The 15,428-nt window shown below is 56.5% G+C and overlaps 1 protein-coding gene across 1 annotated transcript in view; it reads right to left on the reverse strand.

Moving 5' to 3' along the window:
* Nucleotides 1–15,422, reverse strand: part of FANCE (Fanconi anemia, complementation group E) — a gene marked incomplete at both ends in the record, with an annotated part of 18,644 nt that extends 3,222 nt beyond the window's left edge. Inside the window, 19 exon segments of the mRNA XM_009576706.1 lie at nt 34–174; nt 819–846; nt 1,097–1,172; nt 1,472–1,535; nt 1,691–1,767; nt 2,183–2,229; nt 3,147–3,301; nt 4,565–4,769; nt 12,150–12,244; nt 12,389–12,514; nt 12,612–12,678; nt 12,812–12,887; nt 13,500–13,605; nt 13,608–13,625; nt 13,703–13,846; nt 13,935–13,994; nt 14,295–14,339; nt 14,422–15,058; nt 15,352–15,422. Of these exon segments, the coding sequence (XP_009575001.1) occupies nt 34–174; nt 819–846; nt 1,097–1,172; nt 1,472–1,535; nt 1,691–1,767; nt 2,183–2,229; nt 3,147–3,301; nt 4,565–4,769; nt 12,150–12,244; nt 12,389–12,514; nt 12,612–12,678; nt 12,812–12,887; nt 13,500–13,605; nt 13,608–13,625; nt 13,703–13,846; nt 13,935–13,994; nt 14,295–14,339; nt 14,422–15,058; nt 15,352–15,422 (2,238 nt within the window).
* Between the last annotated feature and the right edge of the window lie 6 nt (nt 15,423–15,428).

Consider the following 15,428-nt stretch of genomic DNA (forward strand, 5'->3'; position numbering starts at 1 on the left):
AGATGCCAGACCCCTGCCCTGGTGCCCATCTACCTCCAGTGCAGCCCGGCACTGCCCCAGCTCCTCCTGGATGTTTTCCTCTGCCGCATCCCGTGCCTGTTTCTCCACCTGCACCCGTTGCCGCAGGGTGAACACATCGCAGCGAAAAGCCAGGGCGAGGTGGGCAAAGGCTGCCTGCGGGGTGGGAGGGCAAGAGGTGGGACACAGGGCGAAGGGGAAGCCACCAGGGCCATGCACTGCTGTCCCCAAGGCACAGACAGACCCCCCTAGCATGCCACCAAGCAGGGCAGTGCTAAGGATAATTAACGCTTGCCTTGCCCCAGCACCCGTTAGACTGCTGCACACTGGGGACAGTCCCCATGAGATGCCAGCCTGACCGAGACACATCCCCCAGGCAGCTGATAATGCATGGAAATCCCAAGCCATCCTGGCAAGAGCACACGCCGGGCAGACGCCAGCCCTTGCTGCAGGTCCCGGCTGACAGCGGAGCCTGACTCAGCCCTGGCACTCGCAGGAAAATTATTTTTATTAGCGCAGCTTCCACCACCTCCCCAGCTAAGGGCACTCTCAGTGAGCTGCAGAGCACTTTGTGGGATTGCCGGGCGTGCAGAGGACGGGCTCATCTTGCCATGGAAATGCAGCTGCCTCTGAATGCCAACAGCATCACTGGGAAGGGGATTTGTAAGGTGGCTGCCAGGGGACTGCGGTGCCTGGAGAGCGTCCAGGAGCAAGGCACAGCCCCGGGACTGTGAGCCAGCAAGGTGTCGGTCCCTCTGGCCCCCTTCCCCAGCCCACCCGCAGCCCCCAGCAGCGCTCACCTCCACGTCCTGCTCCGTCAAAGCCACCCTACAGAAAGAGAAGTGCCGTCAGGGATGGAGGCACCACGGGGACTGCACACTGAAAATGCCCTTGGTCCACTCCCCGGGATGCCAGGGGTGCCAACCACGACCAGAAGTGAGGACCCAAGTGCCCCTCGCCTGGAGAGCGGCTCTTGTGCAGTGGAAAAGGAGGAAAGTCCAATCCCTGGATGACACGGTGCCCCTGGGACCCCCTGTCCCATAGACCCTGGAGGGACGCAGGTGCTCACTGGTCTTACTTGTGCAAGCCTAGTCTCTCCAGCACCGAGAGCTCGCTGGGGAAACTCAGCAGCAGCTCCTCCGGGGTTTCTGCATCTGCAAGGAGGCAGTAACGTCAGGGGCAAGACCACACGTGAAGGCTTTTCCTTGGCCTGTCCTCCTCCCTCTGCCCTCCTGTCCTGGCAGGGAGCAGGTGCCTGTGGTGTGGGACAGTCCCAAACCTTCCCCCAGCATCTGCGGGGCTTCAGGTCCCCCCAGGCCAGTCCCCCCTTCCCCGTGTCCCTACCAAGGGAGACGATCCCCATCAGACCACGCTGTTCCCACGCTTGTCCCCAGCTACTTCAAGCCTTCCCCTAAGAGGACCCAGCTGGGATGTGGGATGGGGATTCACCCACCTTCCTCGGTCTCGTCACTGTCCCCGGTGCGCACAGCCAGCTCCTGCCTATCCGTGCCTGGCACCTGGGGGGCACAAGAGTGCTGTCGGAGCAAACCCCTCCCTGGTGCTGGATGGCATCCCGAAAAGAGCAGCACCAAGAGGTTGGGGGTCCGGCCGAGGCCACGGGGCCAGGGAGGGAAGGGCCTCCCCCAACCTGTCGCCCTCCCCTCCCTCTCACCTCACCAACGCGCTCCACAATCTGCTTGCTCCCGGCCAAAACCCCACCTGGGTGCCCTTGGGGACTGCTCATCCTCCCTGGGGACAGAAAGAGTGGTGGGAGCTGGGCAGCAGCGTCACCTCCCCAGCCTGCCTCCACTGCAAGGGAGACCCCCAAAAACACCGCTGGCATTTCTGCAGCCTGCAGGGTCCCAGGGGGCACGGGCTGGCAGGTGCCCCCCAAAATACCCCTGTGGGGTTAAGGGAGCTGCAGCTAGGCTGGGCCAGGGCAGGGGGAGGAGGGCGAGGGATCTGGTGCAGCGCGTGGGTTACAGCTGGCGAGGCAGATCCAGGGGATGGCGTTGGGGTCCCAGGGCTGGAAGGGGTGTGGGGTTGCAGGCAGGCGCTGCCAGGCCAGGGGACACCCTCCTGCTGGACCCATGCAATGCTGCTCAGGGAGGGAGGGTGCAAAATCCACCCCTTTCCCCCCATCCCCACTCTGGGCTGCCCTTACCTTCATCCGGAGACACGGGGAGTCCAGCCAGCTCTGCCTGCTGCTCCCTGTGGAGAGAAGCCTGGGTAAACCCCAAAGAAACTCTGGCAGCAGAGGCAGCATCCCACCCCCTCTGCCCTCCCCCAGCTGCCATGGCACCCCTCAATGGGATGCTGCTCCGGACCTGGGTCCTTTCTGAGCATCCTCTGCAGCTCGCTCCGTCCCCGTCCCTGTCCCCGCCCTCCCTGGCACGCGTGGAGCAGCCCCCTCCGCTCCCACGGCCGCTGCAGAGCCGCCACCGAGGAGCCCGCTGAAGACGTTTCCCGCCAGCAATGAGTCACCGGCCCACGGCCGTGCTTCTCCTCAGCACATTATTTTTTTTTGCCCTGGCTGCCAAGTGGACCTCGCTATGAGCCGGCCTCTTCGCAGGCACCACAACAAACCCGGCTGCTGGCAGAGCCCAGGCGCCATCTCACGTCACCACAATGGGGACGGCAGGCCTTGGCACATGCTCTTGCCCCCCCCAAAAGTGCACTGGGATGGCCTTGCCACCCCAAAACCCTGTTCTGGGTGCAAGGAAGTCTGGCAGCTCTGTAGCATCCCTGCTCATTGGGGCCTGGGATGCTGGAGCACAGCGGGGATGGCAGGTCATCTGTGCATGGAGATATGGGGGCTGCTGCGCAAACGGCCCTCTGTAGCCTCATGCTGGAGCCCAGCACCCAAGTGGGAAAGGGTTTGAACACCCAAACTTTGCTCCTGGCTGGGGAAAGGGCTACAGCAGGGCTTTTCCCTCTCCTCCCTGCAAGCCTGGGGGTCGTTTCTCAGGAGCGGTGGCTGTGGGAGAAGGGGCCACTGTGCCAAAATGATGCTCAGTGCCTCGGAGCGGGGCGATGCTCCAGCCAGCATCCCCCCCGCTTGCCTGGCACTGCCATCCCTGTCCTATCCTCACCCGGAGAGCCGTGGGGCGAGCCCTTCATGCACATACCTCCGAGGTGAGGGGCTGGGTCGGCAGCTCGTCCTCTGCCGCTGCCGCCGTCGGCACCCCTGGGCGAGTCCCTGCGCCTCCTCTTCCCCTTCTCCCAGCGAGGTCCCTGCGAGCGGCTTCATTTGCAAAGCGCGGAGGCTCCAGGACCAGCACACCTATCATGAGAGACACATATTAGCTGCGCGCAGATGGGAGAACGCCTCTAAATGTTATATTTTTAAAGCATTTTCTCACCCAGCAGTAGCTCCAAGCTCCTCTGCTTAGCGTGGAGGCATCTGTGGGAAAAGAGGTGGGGAGGCCCGCTGCAATTCAGGAGGATGCTGCTGGGATTGGGGCGGGCATGGAGCGAAGCGAACGAGGAATTTATTACAAGCCCCATTTCTGTGCAGCGCTGAGGGTGGACTTTTCCGCTTGCCACCCCCGTTAACCTCCCACAAGGCGATCTTTGCTTGGGGCTAACGACATGGGATCGTCTCCATGGGGGAAGATAAGTTTGCACCCACCTACCGGTGTGAGCACCCAGTGCAGAGCAGGAGCAATCCACTGTACCCCAGGCAGGGGACAGTCTGATGCCCAAGCATCCCCCTGCCATGCCGGATCCCAGATAGACAAATATAAGAGATTCCTGAGTCCAAGGGAGCTTGGACATCTCACTGAGGCTGTTTTGCAATATTTAAAAATCAGAGAAAGCCAGCAGAAAATCCAGAGAGTCTCTCTCCCAGCCCAGGGTAAAGTCACTGTGCAGAAGGGGCTCTCCTGCAGGATGCATCTCCTCGGGACCTGTACCCACAGACATGCAGATATGGGGCAAAAGGAGATTATTTTTTTTTTGTTTTTTGGCCGGGAAATGCAGCAGAGATTTAAGGGGACAGCAAGCAGGGACTGGTTAAAGCCCCGCGTGCCTGTGCAAAGCCTTGGCCAAGCTCAGTCACCCCAGCACCGAGCGGGACCATCACCCATCTCATCCCTGTGCCGAGTGGGGCTGTCACCCATCTCCCAGAGCCTGCTCAGCCCTGATGGAGGTGTAAAAGCAAGCAGCACTCAGCATCTGTCAAAACAAGCCCATTTCATGCCTATACACTGGAAATTGTCCCCGACACCTCTGCCAAGGGGCCCGGGAGCCCCCAGCCATCAGGGATCAGCCAAACTCATCACTTCAGTGAGCATCAGAGTTTTCCCAAGGGCTGGTCCCTGCTGCAAAGCACTCGCTCTAACAGCCATGGCAGACCCTGCAGCCTGCTGATTTACTACAGCTCAGACAGCCTTACAGACACTAGCTCCTTATCTTTGTTTTACGGATGGAAATACGGAGGCACACAGCTTGTTTGCCCAGTGTGGCAGAAATAACCCCCCGGGAAGCCAGACCGAGCGCTTTCCCTCAGCTCGGCGACTTTACCAAACGCTCCCCGGGTCGTTACCTGCCTGAACTCAAGCAGCCGAAGGCAGATGCTGGGGCCACCCAGCTCGGACCTGGCACTCGGTGCTGTCGGGTCCCCGGCAGACCCGGGAAGGGGGTTCAGGGGATGCGGCGCGGCCGGCAGACGGTGGGTCGGGGGGTGCCAGGGCCCCACGCGGTGCAAGCTGCAGGCGGCAGAGTCTCCCCGGAGGGGAGAGCGACCGCATCTGCGGCAGAAGGAGCTGCCAGGGAAGAGCTCGATGAAAGAAGGCCTTTAAAGGACATGCACAAGAGCGGCTCGGAGCTCCCTGCGTAGGGCCGGGGAGGGCTGAGCAGTTTGCAGGTGGCCAGGCGACCTCTGCTTTTGGTGCGGGGCCAGATCTTGCACCCGCTTTTTGGAGGTGACAGCTGTTACCCAGAGCTGGAAGAGACCACGGCTGCTCCCTCCGTGCCCGGTGTCTGCAGAGCAGAGTAGACCTGAGTCTCAGCATCTCCCTGGCAGGAGGCTCAGGACAGGGCGGTGGCACTCAGGACCTCCATAGAGATGGGGGATCCCCATGCCTTCATGGAGGGCACAGCACGAGGCTAAACCAGGATGGCTGACGAGGAGCCCCTGTAGCATCGTATTTGATGATGCAGGGAAGCCGCTCTGCCCAGGACCCTCATCCCTCCTGCCCCTCTTAACAGCCCCACTTTCCGCCCAGCCATCACCCCACTGCCCCTTCCCCCGCCTGACTCCTTTGCTCAAATCCGTCACATCCTCTAAAGCCGCTTTCTTCCCCTAATGAGCTTACAGGGAGTCAGACTCAATGCTCAGCGCTAGAGAACCAGGCTGCAGGCAGGCAGCCACTGTTAGCCCCCCCATGCCTGGGGACCCTGATGTACCACGAGGAACAAGGCAGGTCCTTGGGGTCTTGCAAATCTCATAAGCCCTCAGAGGTCAGCCACCAAACGGCATCTCCCAGCCCCGGGGCAGGGCTGGCCCAGCCTCATGCCCATCTGCCGAGAGCGCAGGATGCGGCCCCAGGTCCAGGGAGCAGCCAGGGAGGGCTGAGAGAGCCCATTTGCAGCTTTGAAGCGGGAGCTGTGCTGTGCCACAGTGGGATGAGGCTTTGGAAATGGCCACCAGCAATGGTCCCCACCAGGTCAGGATCTCAAACATCCTTGAAGCTTCAGGGATGGGTTTTCCCCTGTTGGGGCAAACACCTCCTGCTCGGACCTGACCCAAAAGCAGAGCTGCTGAGAAATCATGAGTCATCTTAGGGGAAGGATAGCCCCAAATTCCCATGCTGTCTTTCCTGTAACACACGTACCTAGCAACACAAGCTGTGATATGCATGATTAGCACCAATTAATGACATTAACACATCCTAAGTTCACACCACCAGCACCAGGAAGACACCAGACATGCTGAAAGGCAGACTGGCACTGTCACCCTCTGCCTTATATTCTTATATATCCTCTGCCTTTGCTTAAAAATTCTTCCCTGGGATTTCCTCTCTTCCCCATCCCTCTGTTTGCCATCCATCTCCAAGAGTTTCCAGGCACAAAGGCTGACCACTTGTGCTTCTTTTCAGAGAAGGATTTGCCAGACACGCTTCCCGGAGCGAGCAGGTCACCTGGCCCAAGCTGCAATAGGATGCTCAGGACTTGCGACGGCAGGGCCGCATCCATCCCACAGGTGGGTACATCCATGCATGTCTGTCTGGAGGCAGCTGACCTCTGGTGCTGTGCAGCAGTGACAACTCTGAGCAGCGGAGCTTCCCCCCCGTCCCTTACCCCCCAGTGCTTTCCCAGCCGCTCAGCGAGTTTGCTGTCTGGCTGATATCTCGAAACACAGATGAATTCTCCAGGCATGAAGTCAGGTTTGCATTAGCACCGCCAGTCCCGTCACTGGGCTAATTCGCATCCGGGCACCCCTTTGTTTCAGAAAGAGGAGACTCGAGCAGAGGCGGAGACCCTTCCTTCGGGCTGAGACTCAGCGGATGGAGCCCAGCACCCAATTGCTGCGATGCCATTCCCCTCCTCGAGGACCTCCCCCTGCCTGCATTCCATGAGGGTCTGCTTGGGCAAAGGGGTCTAAACTATATATTTTATTGTAGAGTGCTCTTTCTAGCCAAGCACAAGGTCTCTCCTTGACAGAACCCGCAGCCAAGGCTCCTGTAGCAGGGCATGGAAGTAAAAGCACCTTCACAGCATGATGCTGAGCAGACAGAGCTCAAAACCAGCTGCCCCTGAGGATAGGCAGCAGCAGAGGCTGGCGAGCTCAGGGGATGGAAGACAGACACCTTTGCATACACCAGTGCCTTGCCATCAACACAGCCTGGTCCTGCTGGCCCCATCCCCACAGAGACCCTGCTTCCTTCCCGAAAGCAGCAGCCTGGCACCAGGCAGGCAGCAGATCAGGCTCCATAGCCTCTGCTCTAGTGTCCTGGCAGGTCCCCGGCTGCAGCAAGTTGCTCCATGGAGGGGACAGACCTAAGGACACCATCGCATTGGTTCCCCACACCAGAATAGAGCTTTCCTGCTCAAAAACTCCTTTATTCCCTCCCACACACACGTGCTGAGGGGTTCAATAAGAGGCAATGCCTCTCTTTGCAAACCATCCCATTCAAAGAGCCTCTAAAAGCATTTCCTAAAAGCACCCAGGGATTTTCATATATTCTTATTTTTAACCTGGGAGCATCGTGATTACAATCTAGGTATCGTAGGGCCTCAAACAAGCGAAAGCAGCCCAACTCCCCATGCACAGACCTGTTCAGCGGAGATGAACAAGAGACCCTGCTGGGAGATGTCCAGCCTAGAGAGGTGAGTGGCAGCGAACTGCTGCAGGCTCTGGCTTTGATTTTTAACTTGGGAGCTTCGTGATTACAACCTAGGTATCCTAGGGCCTCAAACAAGCGAAAGCAGCGCAACTCCCCATGCACAGACCTGTTCAGTGGAGATGAACAAGACCCTGCTGGGAGATGTCCAGCCTAGAGAGGTGAGTGGCAGCGAACTGCTGCAGGCTCTGGCTTTGCTCCTCGCCGTCTCCTTCCAGCGAGGTCCCACCGGCGACACGGCAGCCTACTGCAACGGCATCTTCCCAGGGCTTCTCCTGAAGCTGAGCTGAACTTGCAGCTCAGATCGCAGAGACCGTGGTCATCTGGATTATCCACTTCTCGGAGGAAAGCTGCTCAGACTGACGCTGGCTGCTACTGCTGATGCGGCAAACATGATTTAATAGGGCTGTGCAGGGGGTCCAACCATAAAGTAACACCCCAGCCCTGCAGCAAATTCATCTTCATGTGGCCCTGATCCACCCAGCTGACAGGGACCTGGCAGCCACCAGACTACCCAAGGCAGAACACGATTCTTTTATTACGATTAAAAGATTGTTAGCAAAAAAGCAGACGAAAAGGGGTTTTGCTTCTTTTGGTTCAGTTTTAAATTCCAGGCTGAAAAAAGATGACTGCTGAGCCTTCCCCTGAGCAGTTCAGCCTCACATCTGGGTGTCACAGCCACCAGACTTCAATGCAAAACTGCATCAGCATATTGGGGATTACATGCATGTGATTAACAGGTTGTCATTGAAACGCAGTTACCTCCAGGGAGAAGGAGGGTGACTATCAGCTCCCAGCATTGCTGCAGGAGGGGACACAGCAACTACCTGGACACGCCTGCAGCTCCTGCTTGGAAAGGGGCAGCCCCTCAGGGGATGGATATGGACCATTTTCAGGAAAGCAGCTGAGTTTCAGCCCTTTCCCACAAGGTGTTGCATGGACCAAGGTGGTCTGGCTCGTATGTGGCTCTGGCGTTTAACATCCGTGGATGCAGCATTTGCACACCTCTGCCCACCCAGAGATTCTCTGCTGTCCCATCATGGCACCAAGATGCCACTTGGGGAGTGGAGAGATCATCTTGTCATGAAATTGGTTCAAAAATCACCGTGGGAACATGAGGAGGCAGCAGAGTGGACAGATAACCCATGCAATTGCATAATATTAATTTCCTTTAAAAAAACCCAAACAAACAAACTATTAGGCCAAAAAGGGAATTCCCCTCCATACCATGAAGGAGGTAAATCTCTACAAACAGAAGAGGAAGCAGATAAGAAACTACCGTCAAATATCCCAAGTAAATTGGCTGAAAATTATACACTGCCTTCTACATACAGCCTAGGAAACATCTAAGACAAAGCTTCTGACCTTTCCCTTCACCAACACTGCTAGTAAATCAGGACAAGGACAAACCCAGCCCTGGCTCTCCCTCCACTCCTGGATAAGGTTCTGCTGAACTATAAAACCTGACTGATGTTTTATTCTGCGTCCACCTCTTCGCACTGTTAGGCTGGATTTTAAAGTTCTTGAGGGGGTCAAGAGGAGTCAAAAGTAAAGTTTTCCATGCGGGTGCTACCAACCACCACATAAACAAGCAGTCTTCCGCCAGCATGTCTAGCGTCTCCAGGGTTTGCTTCCAATTCTCCTAACATGACTGTTATCTTGCACATACAAGAGGAATCCACGGCATATGATAAGCTGCAGCCAAGAGCAAAAACAGGGCTACAAAGTCTCTTTCCACAAGCCAGTGTAACGCTTCCCAGCAGAACAGGAACCCTCCCCTTGCTGTTTGCAAAGCCGATCTCTGCTTAACTACTGTTTCTTGCAAAAACCACGTAGGCTGGCCCAAAACGCAGCTCCCAGTATCTCCAGATGAGTTGGAAGTGCAAGCTGCATACGGCACATAGCAGCCAAGAAGAGCCTGTCAAATTGAGACTGTTGCCTAAAGAAACCAGTAAGCAGTTACAAAACCAAACATCCATGAGGGAGGAGACGCACACCACGGCCAGGAGATTTCAAACCATTTATTGCTGCCCAGTCCATAGAGATGCCGGGGCTTCCCCACAGTGCTCTACATATACACAGCACAGTTCTTCTTCAGCAAGGACACCAGGAAGTTGATGACCAGGTGAATTTTGGAGATGAGTTTGTCCTCGGTCATCTTCATGTGACCGACAGCCATAGCCAGATGGAGCTCTGGGGACAATGACACCGAGGTCACTTGGTAGAAGCTTTGCAGAGAAACTGCGAAGACCGCAGCCTGCTACCTAATAAAGCCAGAACAGCAGGCTCAGACCTTGATGATCAGGGCACAATTTCTATTTATGTCGTATTTCGGGCAGCCCTACAATAGCTTCAATATACTCAGCCACTAACTCACTGGTATGCAAGTACATCAACAATTTGGCTCCCTGGAGGTTTCTTTCCTCCAGCTAACATAGACTTTGAAGCCTCATCAGTCCACTGTCACCTAAAATAGCTTAAGAGATTCTTACTATAAAGAAATCCGTGCTCTCAGCATTAAGAGCATCACTCAATGCTTCAGAGTTTCACTCCTCTGGCTGGATCTAAACATTAATGAGCAAACTTGAAGCAGTAACATGTCACACCTACATGTTTTAATCCGTCTTCTCCCTTTGTAGATGTAAATGTTTATGAATTTTTACATAGTTCCCAAAGTATGCAATGCTTCAAAACCTCCATTAAAACTCCAGCACAACCTCCAACCAGAAGGTGCCTAGACAAGGTTTCCAGTGGGTGTTTTCAAGGATACAGGATAGAAATTTGGAAACAGTCACGCTCTAGAAGCACTTTTTATTAGTATATCACTAAATACCTTGCAATGGGAAGTGCCATCATCGCCATGTGGAAAACCAGAAATGTGACACAGAGCAGGGCCACTTGCAAGCCCCGGCAAACAGACAAAAAAGGCAGATTTAAAGCAAAAAATTCAAGTTTACCAGTTCTTCATCTAAACCCCACTCTTCTGCATCCTGAGATTTGTAAATGCCAGCAGACCAGATAACTCAGCAGATCATTGCTGCATCACCCGAAAATCAGCTTAGCTCTTGGAGAGAAAGGCTGACACGCACAAAACATACCACTTGTGCCTTGGCTCCTTCGAGCCAAGATAAAATCACGATGGCCAATTAAGCCTAGACCAGAATTATTGTCTTCAAACACAGCCTCAAATCAGTTTACGTCTTGATTCAGTGATGTGTTAAGAGCATTAAGAACTAAGGACCTATGAACTCCACCATGCAGTATTGCTTGCTCTGGGCCGTCACAATGCTAGAAAAACACATGAAATGGGGAGGTTTTGGAGAAGATGACTCTTCGCCTTGGGTACCAGGCTGCCACTGTGAGTGAGGTTTGCCAGCTTTGTGCAGACTTGGAGCCACACAGGAGCAACCTGCTTCATCAAGGGCTGATGCTGGTAAGGCATTGTACTTCTCAGCTGTGAGAAACAAAACAAGGGTACACACAGGAAATATTGCAGCCTTGTCACTCCATTTTTTAAGAAGTGGATCTAGGTTGATTAAAACAAGTAGGGACACCTGCAAACCAGACTAATGAGACACATGGGTGCTCAATCAAGCTCTTCAGATTTACAAAGTTATCAGAGATGCTGGCACAGGGTAGGAGACATCACATCATGCAGCATACTCATCAAGCCAAAGGGGACCTGAAAGCAGAGAAGACCTTCTGCTTCTTCTGCAGCTTCTCGCTCCCCGGTTGGGTAACATGGGGACCTGCTCAGTGGTAAACCCTTTTTAATAAAGGAACATACAAGGAAAATGGGCAACGTTTCCTCTCCAAGAGGAAAGGGCAGCCAGCCTTGGGCCCAGGAGTCCTGCAGCCCACCTTCAGGTGCTCTTCAAGTACTTGTGTGCCAACATTACTCCATCAATAACGCAAAAATAATGGATTTTTTGTTTTCCTGATTAAAAAAAGCCACCTTTTGGGCACAAAACATCTACAAACGGGTCACCTTTAAGCAATTACCCCCCTCCAGGCAATGCGCAACAAGACCACCCCTCATGGCCATGGGCCCAGTGCCAATGTGGGGCAATCCAGGGCTTTGCCGCGCCCACACCACTGGAGGTTGGGAGAGGAGAGGAGAGCCGCTGCCCTGAGACGCCCTGCAGCCCGGCCCCTCCACAGCTCCTCCTCTGCCGCCATCTTGGGAGAGGCGGGGAGGGAGGCGCCATCTTGAGCGTGGCAGGGCGGGAAGGCGGGAGTTGCCATCTTGAGTGTGGCAAGGCGGGCTCTGACGCAGCCCAGAGACAGACCAGACACAGAACTGACTGGAAACATTCATTGTTTAACCAAGAAAACCCTCATCTTCAAACCTCGGGGTGTGCGTGGGGCTGGAATGGTGTCACCCAGCGATAGCCCACCTCAAACCAGGCCGGCCAAGCGCAAGGCATTGCTGCAAGGCCCTGGGCAGAGGCATGGGTACTCTGTGTGCCACGGCTCATGCTCACTGGGTCTCCATCACGCTGGTGGTCAATCCCAGTGAGGGACTGGGCTGCAGCTACCACCGCCTAACAAGCACCCTCTGCCCAAGAAAGCCATTGCCTTGCAGTTCCCTTTGGTGTTCACCTGGGAGGAGGAGAGAGAAAGAGGAGAGGAATCAAGAAAAGGGAAACCCACCACCAACCACACTCCAGCACGGCTTCTGCGGGCACTCGGTGGTTTCCCACCACCCAGGGCAAACCAGGAGCATGGAGGCTGCCATCCCCCACAAGAGAGACCCCAGCCTGGAGGGCACAGCATCCATCTCACCTGGCTCCTTCCAGCACAGCCTGCAGCGATTTCTTCAGAGCCGCATTGCTCCGATCCAGAGCGGCAGCCAGACAGCTGCGGTGGGCTGGGGTGACCTGGGACGGAGAGGAGCAAGGTGCTCAGAGAGCTGCACTGCCAGGAGCCCACCTGAGACCCCTGGGCCAGGTCCCTGGGTCAGCTGCAGCCCTGGCTGACAGCTCACCAGCTGATCTGCAGGACCCAAGCCTGGTCTTGCTCACCTGGCTTTGGTACATGGTGAGCACGGCCGTCACCAGCTTGGCATAATTCAGTGACGTGGCGAAGGCTGGGGCCTGCCGGCATAGAGTCAGGACCAGGAGATCGAATTGCTCAGGGGGCAGCACCTCCTGGAAGAGAGCAATGAACAGGGATGAGAGCTGGTCCTCGCTCCAGTGCTGCTGGAGCTGGCAAGGAAACCTGGGGAGACAAGGGGGGTCCCCTCACCTGCCGCCCCAGCACGGCCTGCACCACTGGCAGGAGCTTCTCTGACAAAGGCACCTCCAGGACCTGGCTGCAAAGGATGGTGAAGAGGAGATACGATGCTCACATGGCCTCGCTGGTGCTCCTGAGTGGCCAGAGCCAGCGAGACCCATTGAGGCAGACGCGAGGGCCGAAGCAAAGCTGTCGCCCCTGTAATCTCTTACCTTAGCACCAGTCTCACACAGTCTGGCTCCAGGCACTCCTCCACAAGCTCACACACCAGCTTGGTCTGCTCAGCACCTGCAACAGCAAAGCAGGAGGAGGAAGAACCTCCAGAGGCTGCCAAATCCATGGGGATGTGCCTGACTCTTCCTGGCACCCCTTCACACAGGGGTACATCCCAATCAGGACACCCAGAAGCCACATAGTGCCTCCTTCTACTGTTCAGGATAATCCAGCTTCCCTTGCCCACCTGCAGCAAGGGTTTAATTAGCACCAGCCCCTAGGAAAAGGGGATGCTGCTGTGGCAGAGATTCATGCAGGACCCTCTTCTCGTGCCACTCTGGGACAGTTTTGGCCCTAGCAGTGGAAGCTGTCAGGAATCCTCAAGTCCATGGACGGATGGCAGCTGTTCTTTGGGAGAGCTAAGGCTGGAAACCAGCTTGGCCTTCCCCTCTATCTCAGGCATCTGTAAACCCATCTCCCATCCTAACTCTCAAGTGTTTACCTGCCCAGATAAAACCAACACCATCCCTCCGTGCTTCCTAACACACGTTTTGGGTGATAAATGCCTCCCAGCAGACAGCACTCTGCAGCTGGGGCTTCCCTTCCTGCTGGATGCAGCCCACAGCCCCTCTCCAGCAGTCTCAGCTGCTCCCAGAACAAGCCAAGCCTCCTGCAAGCCCATCGCACCTTCCCCCGGCTCCCGCAGGACCGCAGCCACCAGGATTCGACAGAAGGGCTGGGAATACTTGGAGCAAAATGAAGCGAGGGCAGCCATGAGGTGGCGGGAGGGCGGCGCTGGGTGAGGGACAGGACCTATGGACAGAAAAGGCAGGAGATGGGGATGGCGGCAAGGGAAATGGAGTGCAGGAAACCTCTGCCCCTGCACTTACTCGCCTGAGAAAGAGCTGCTCTGCCAGGATGGCTGCGCTGGTGTAGCTGAGGTCGGGGGTGAGAGCCAGCAGCCAGCTGCAGAAACACACCAGGAGGTGCTCTGGGCACGTGGAGAGCTGGAGGAAGGAGCACAGCCCCTCGAGCTGGGGACAGCAGAGGGGACAGGGACGTTAGGGACAGCAGCAGGCCCTCCGTGGCACCAGCGGTTGCAACGAGGATGCTGAGGCTCACCTGGCCGGGAGAGCAGTTGTTCAGGACGTGCAGCTCGGGCGGGATGCTCAGCTCTGAGTGCTGGAGGGAAACACAGTCCACCAAATAAACCAACCCACAAAATACAACTCCGGGCTTTTCGCTTCCCTACTGCCCCCTGCTTCAGCCAGCACTGACCCTGCAGGCTGCCCGTCATACAGCAGATCCCTGCAAGGTGGATGGAGGTAGGTACCTGAACCCAGAGGAGGTGGCAGTGGGGCTTTTTATCCCCCCTCCAGTCATCCCTGTAAAACCCACCTCCTCTCCTATCCCTTCCAGAGGCCCTGGCACGAGCCCGTTCAGACCATCAGCTCCAGGAGACAGACAGAAGCAACCACTTACGTTGGACTCCTTCTGCAGCAGCATTTTCAGCCTCGGTCCATGCACCTGCAGAAAATGAGGTGAAGGAACAGAAATCAGACTGCAAAGGCTCACTGGCTGGAAGGGGAAAGCAATCCCTGCCTGGTACCTGGAGAAAGGACTGGACATCGGCTGCCAGCTCTGCCTGAGAAATCTTCCTGGTCTCCACGGTCGCATCCTGCTGGGAGCTTTCCAGAACAGCTCCGGCCAGGCTCTGAGCAGATCTGTCCCCTGAAGTCTCCCCAGGCACCTCCTCTTCCACCTCTGCCACATCCCCACCCTCCTGGGCTCCTGGAGGGTCAAACATCGCCGCCTCCTCCAGCAGCAACCTCTTCCCCTCTCTCTCCCCATCCAACTCCAGGCTCTCCTCCGACACTTTCTTGCGCTTCCCACCTTGAAGCACAGAGTCAGCCACGTCCCCAGCAGCACTGGGCTGCTTGCTGAAGCACCAGTTCAATTTTCTTCGCCCCTCTGGTTTGTTCTGGGCAATCTTCCGGCACAGACACCTAAGCTGCTGTTGGCATGCGGAAGACAAGGGAACGGGAGGTGGGGAACACTCCTCTCCCCTCGGTCCTTGCCGGAGCAGATCCCCCAGCGTCTGCACCCAGGGATCTACATGGGAATCCTCCTCCATGGCCTGGAGCAGCTGGCTGAGGCAGCTCCCCGGCACCATGGCTTGCACCACGAGGAGCAGGGAGAAGAGGTTTCTCTGGCACACAACGGGGAGCAGCAGCAGACGTGGTTTGCTGGAAAAGAGGAGAAATGGGAGAGGCGACGCGTCAGAGCAAAGCCCCGAGTCCTTATTGCCAACCTGCCCCGTAGAGCAGGGTCTAACGGGACCAGGAATCGAGAGGAGGCAGCAAACGCCTGCGCCAGCTTTTGCAGACACAAGCTGGAAAACCGGCGGGTCCCTGCTACGATCCTGACTTCACGTATGGACCGTTGCACCGGGGGGAAGAGGATGCATGGTGACGAATTGGGCCCCCAAAGTGCCAAACCTCCCAGAAAACACCGAGTTTTGGAAACGTAGCCGACTCACACAGCCAGGGTCCCCTCCGGCCCCTCCAGCGTGGGCTCTTCGGCGCACAGGGCTGCGGTGAAGGCCTGCCAGGGAAA

The sequence above is a fragment of the Fulmarus glacialis genome, unplaced genomic scaffold, assembly GCF_000690835.1.
Source record: "Fulmarus glacialis isolate BGI_N327 unplaced genomic scaffold, ASM69083v1 scaffold22224, whole genome shotgun sequence".
NCBI classification, from domain to species: Eukaryota; Metazoa; Chordata; class Aves; order Procellariiformes; family Procellariidae; genus Fulmarus; species Fulmarus glacialis.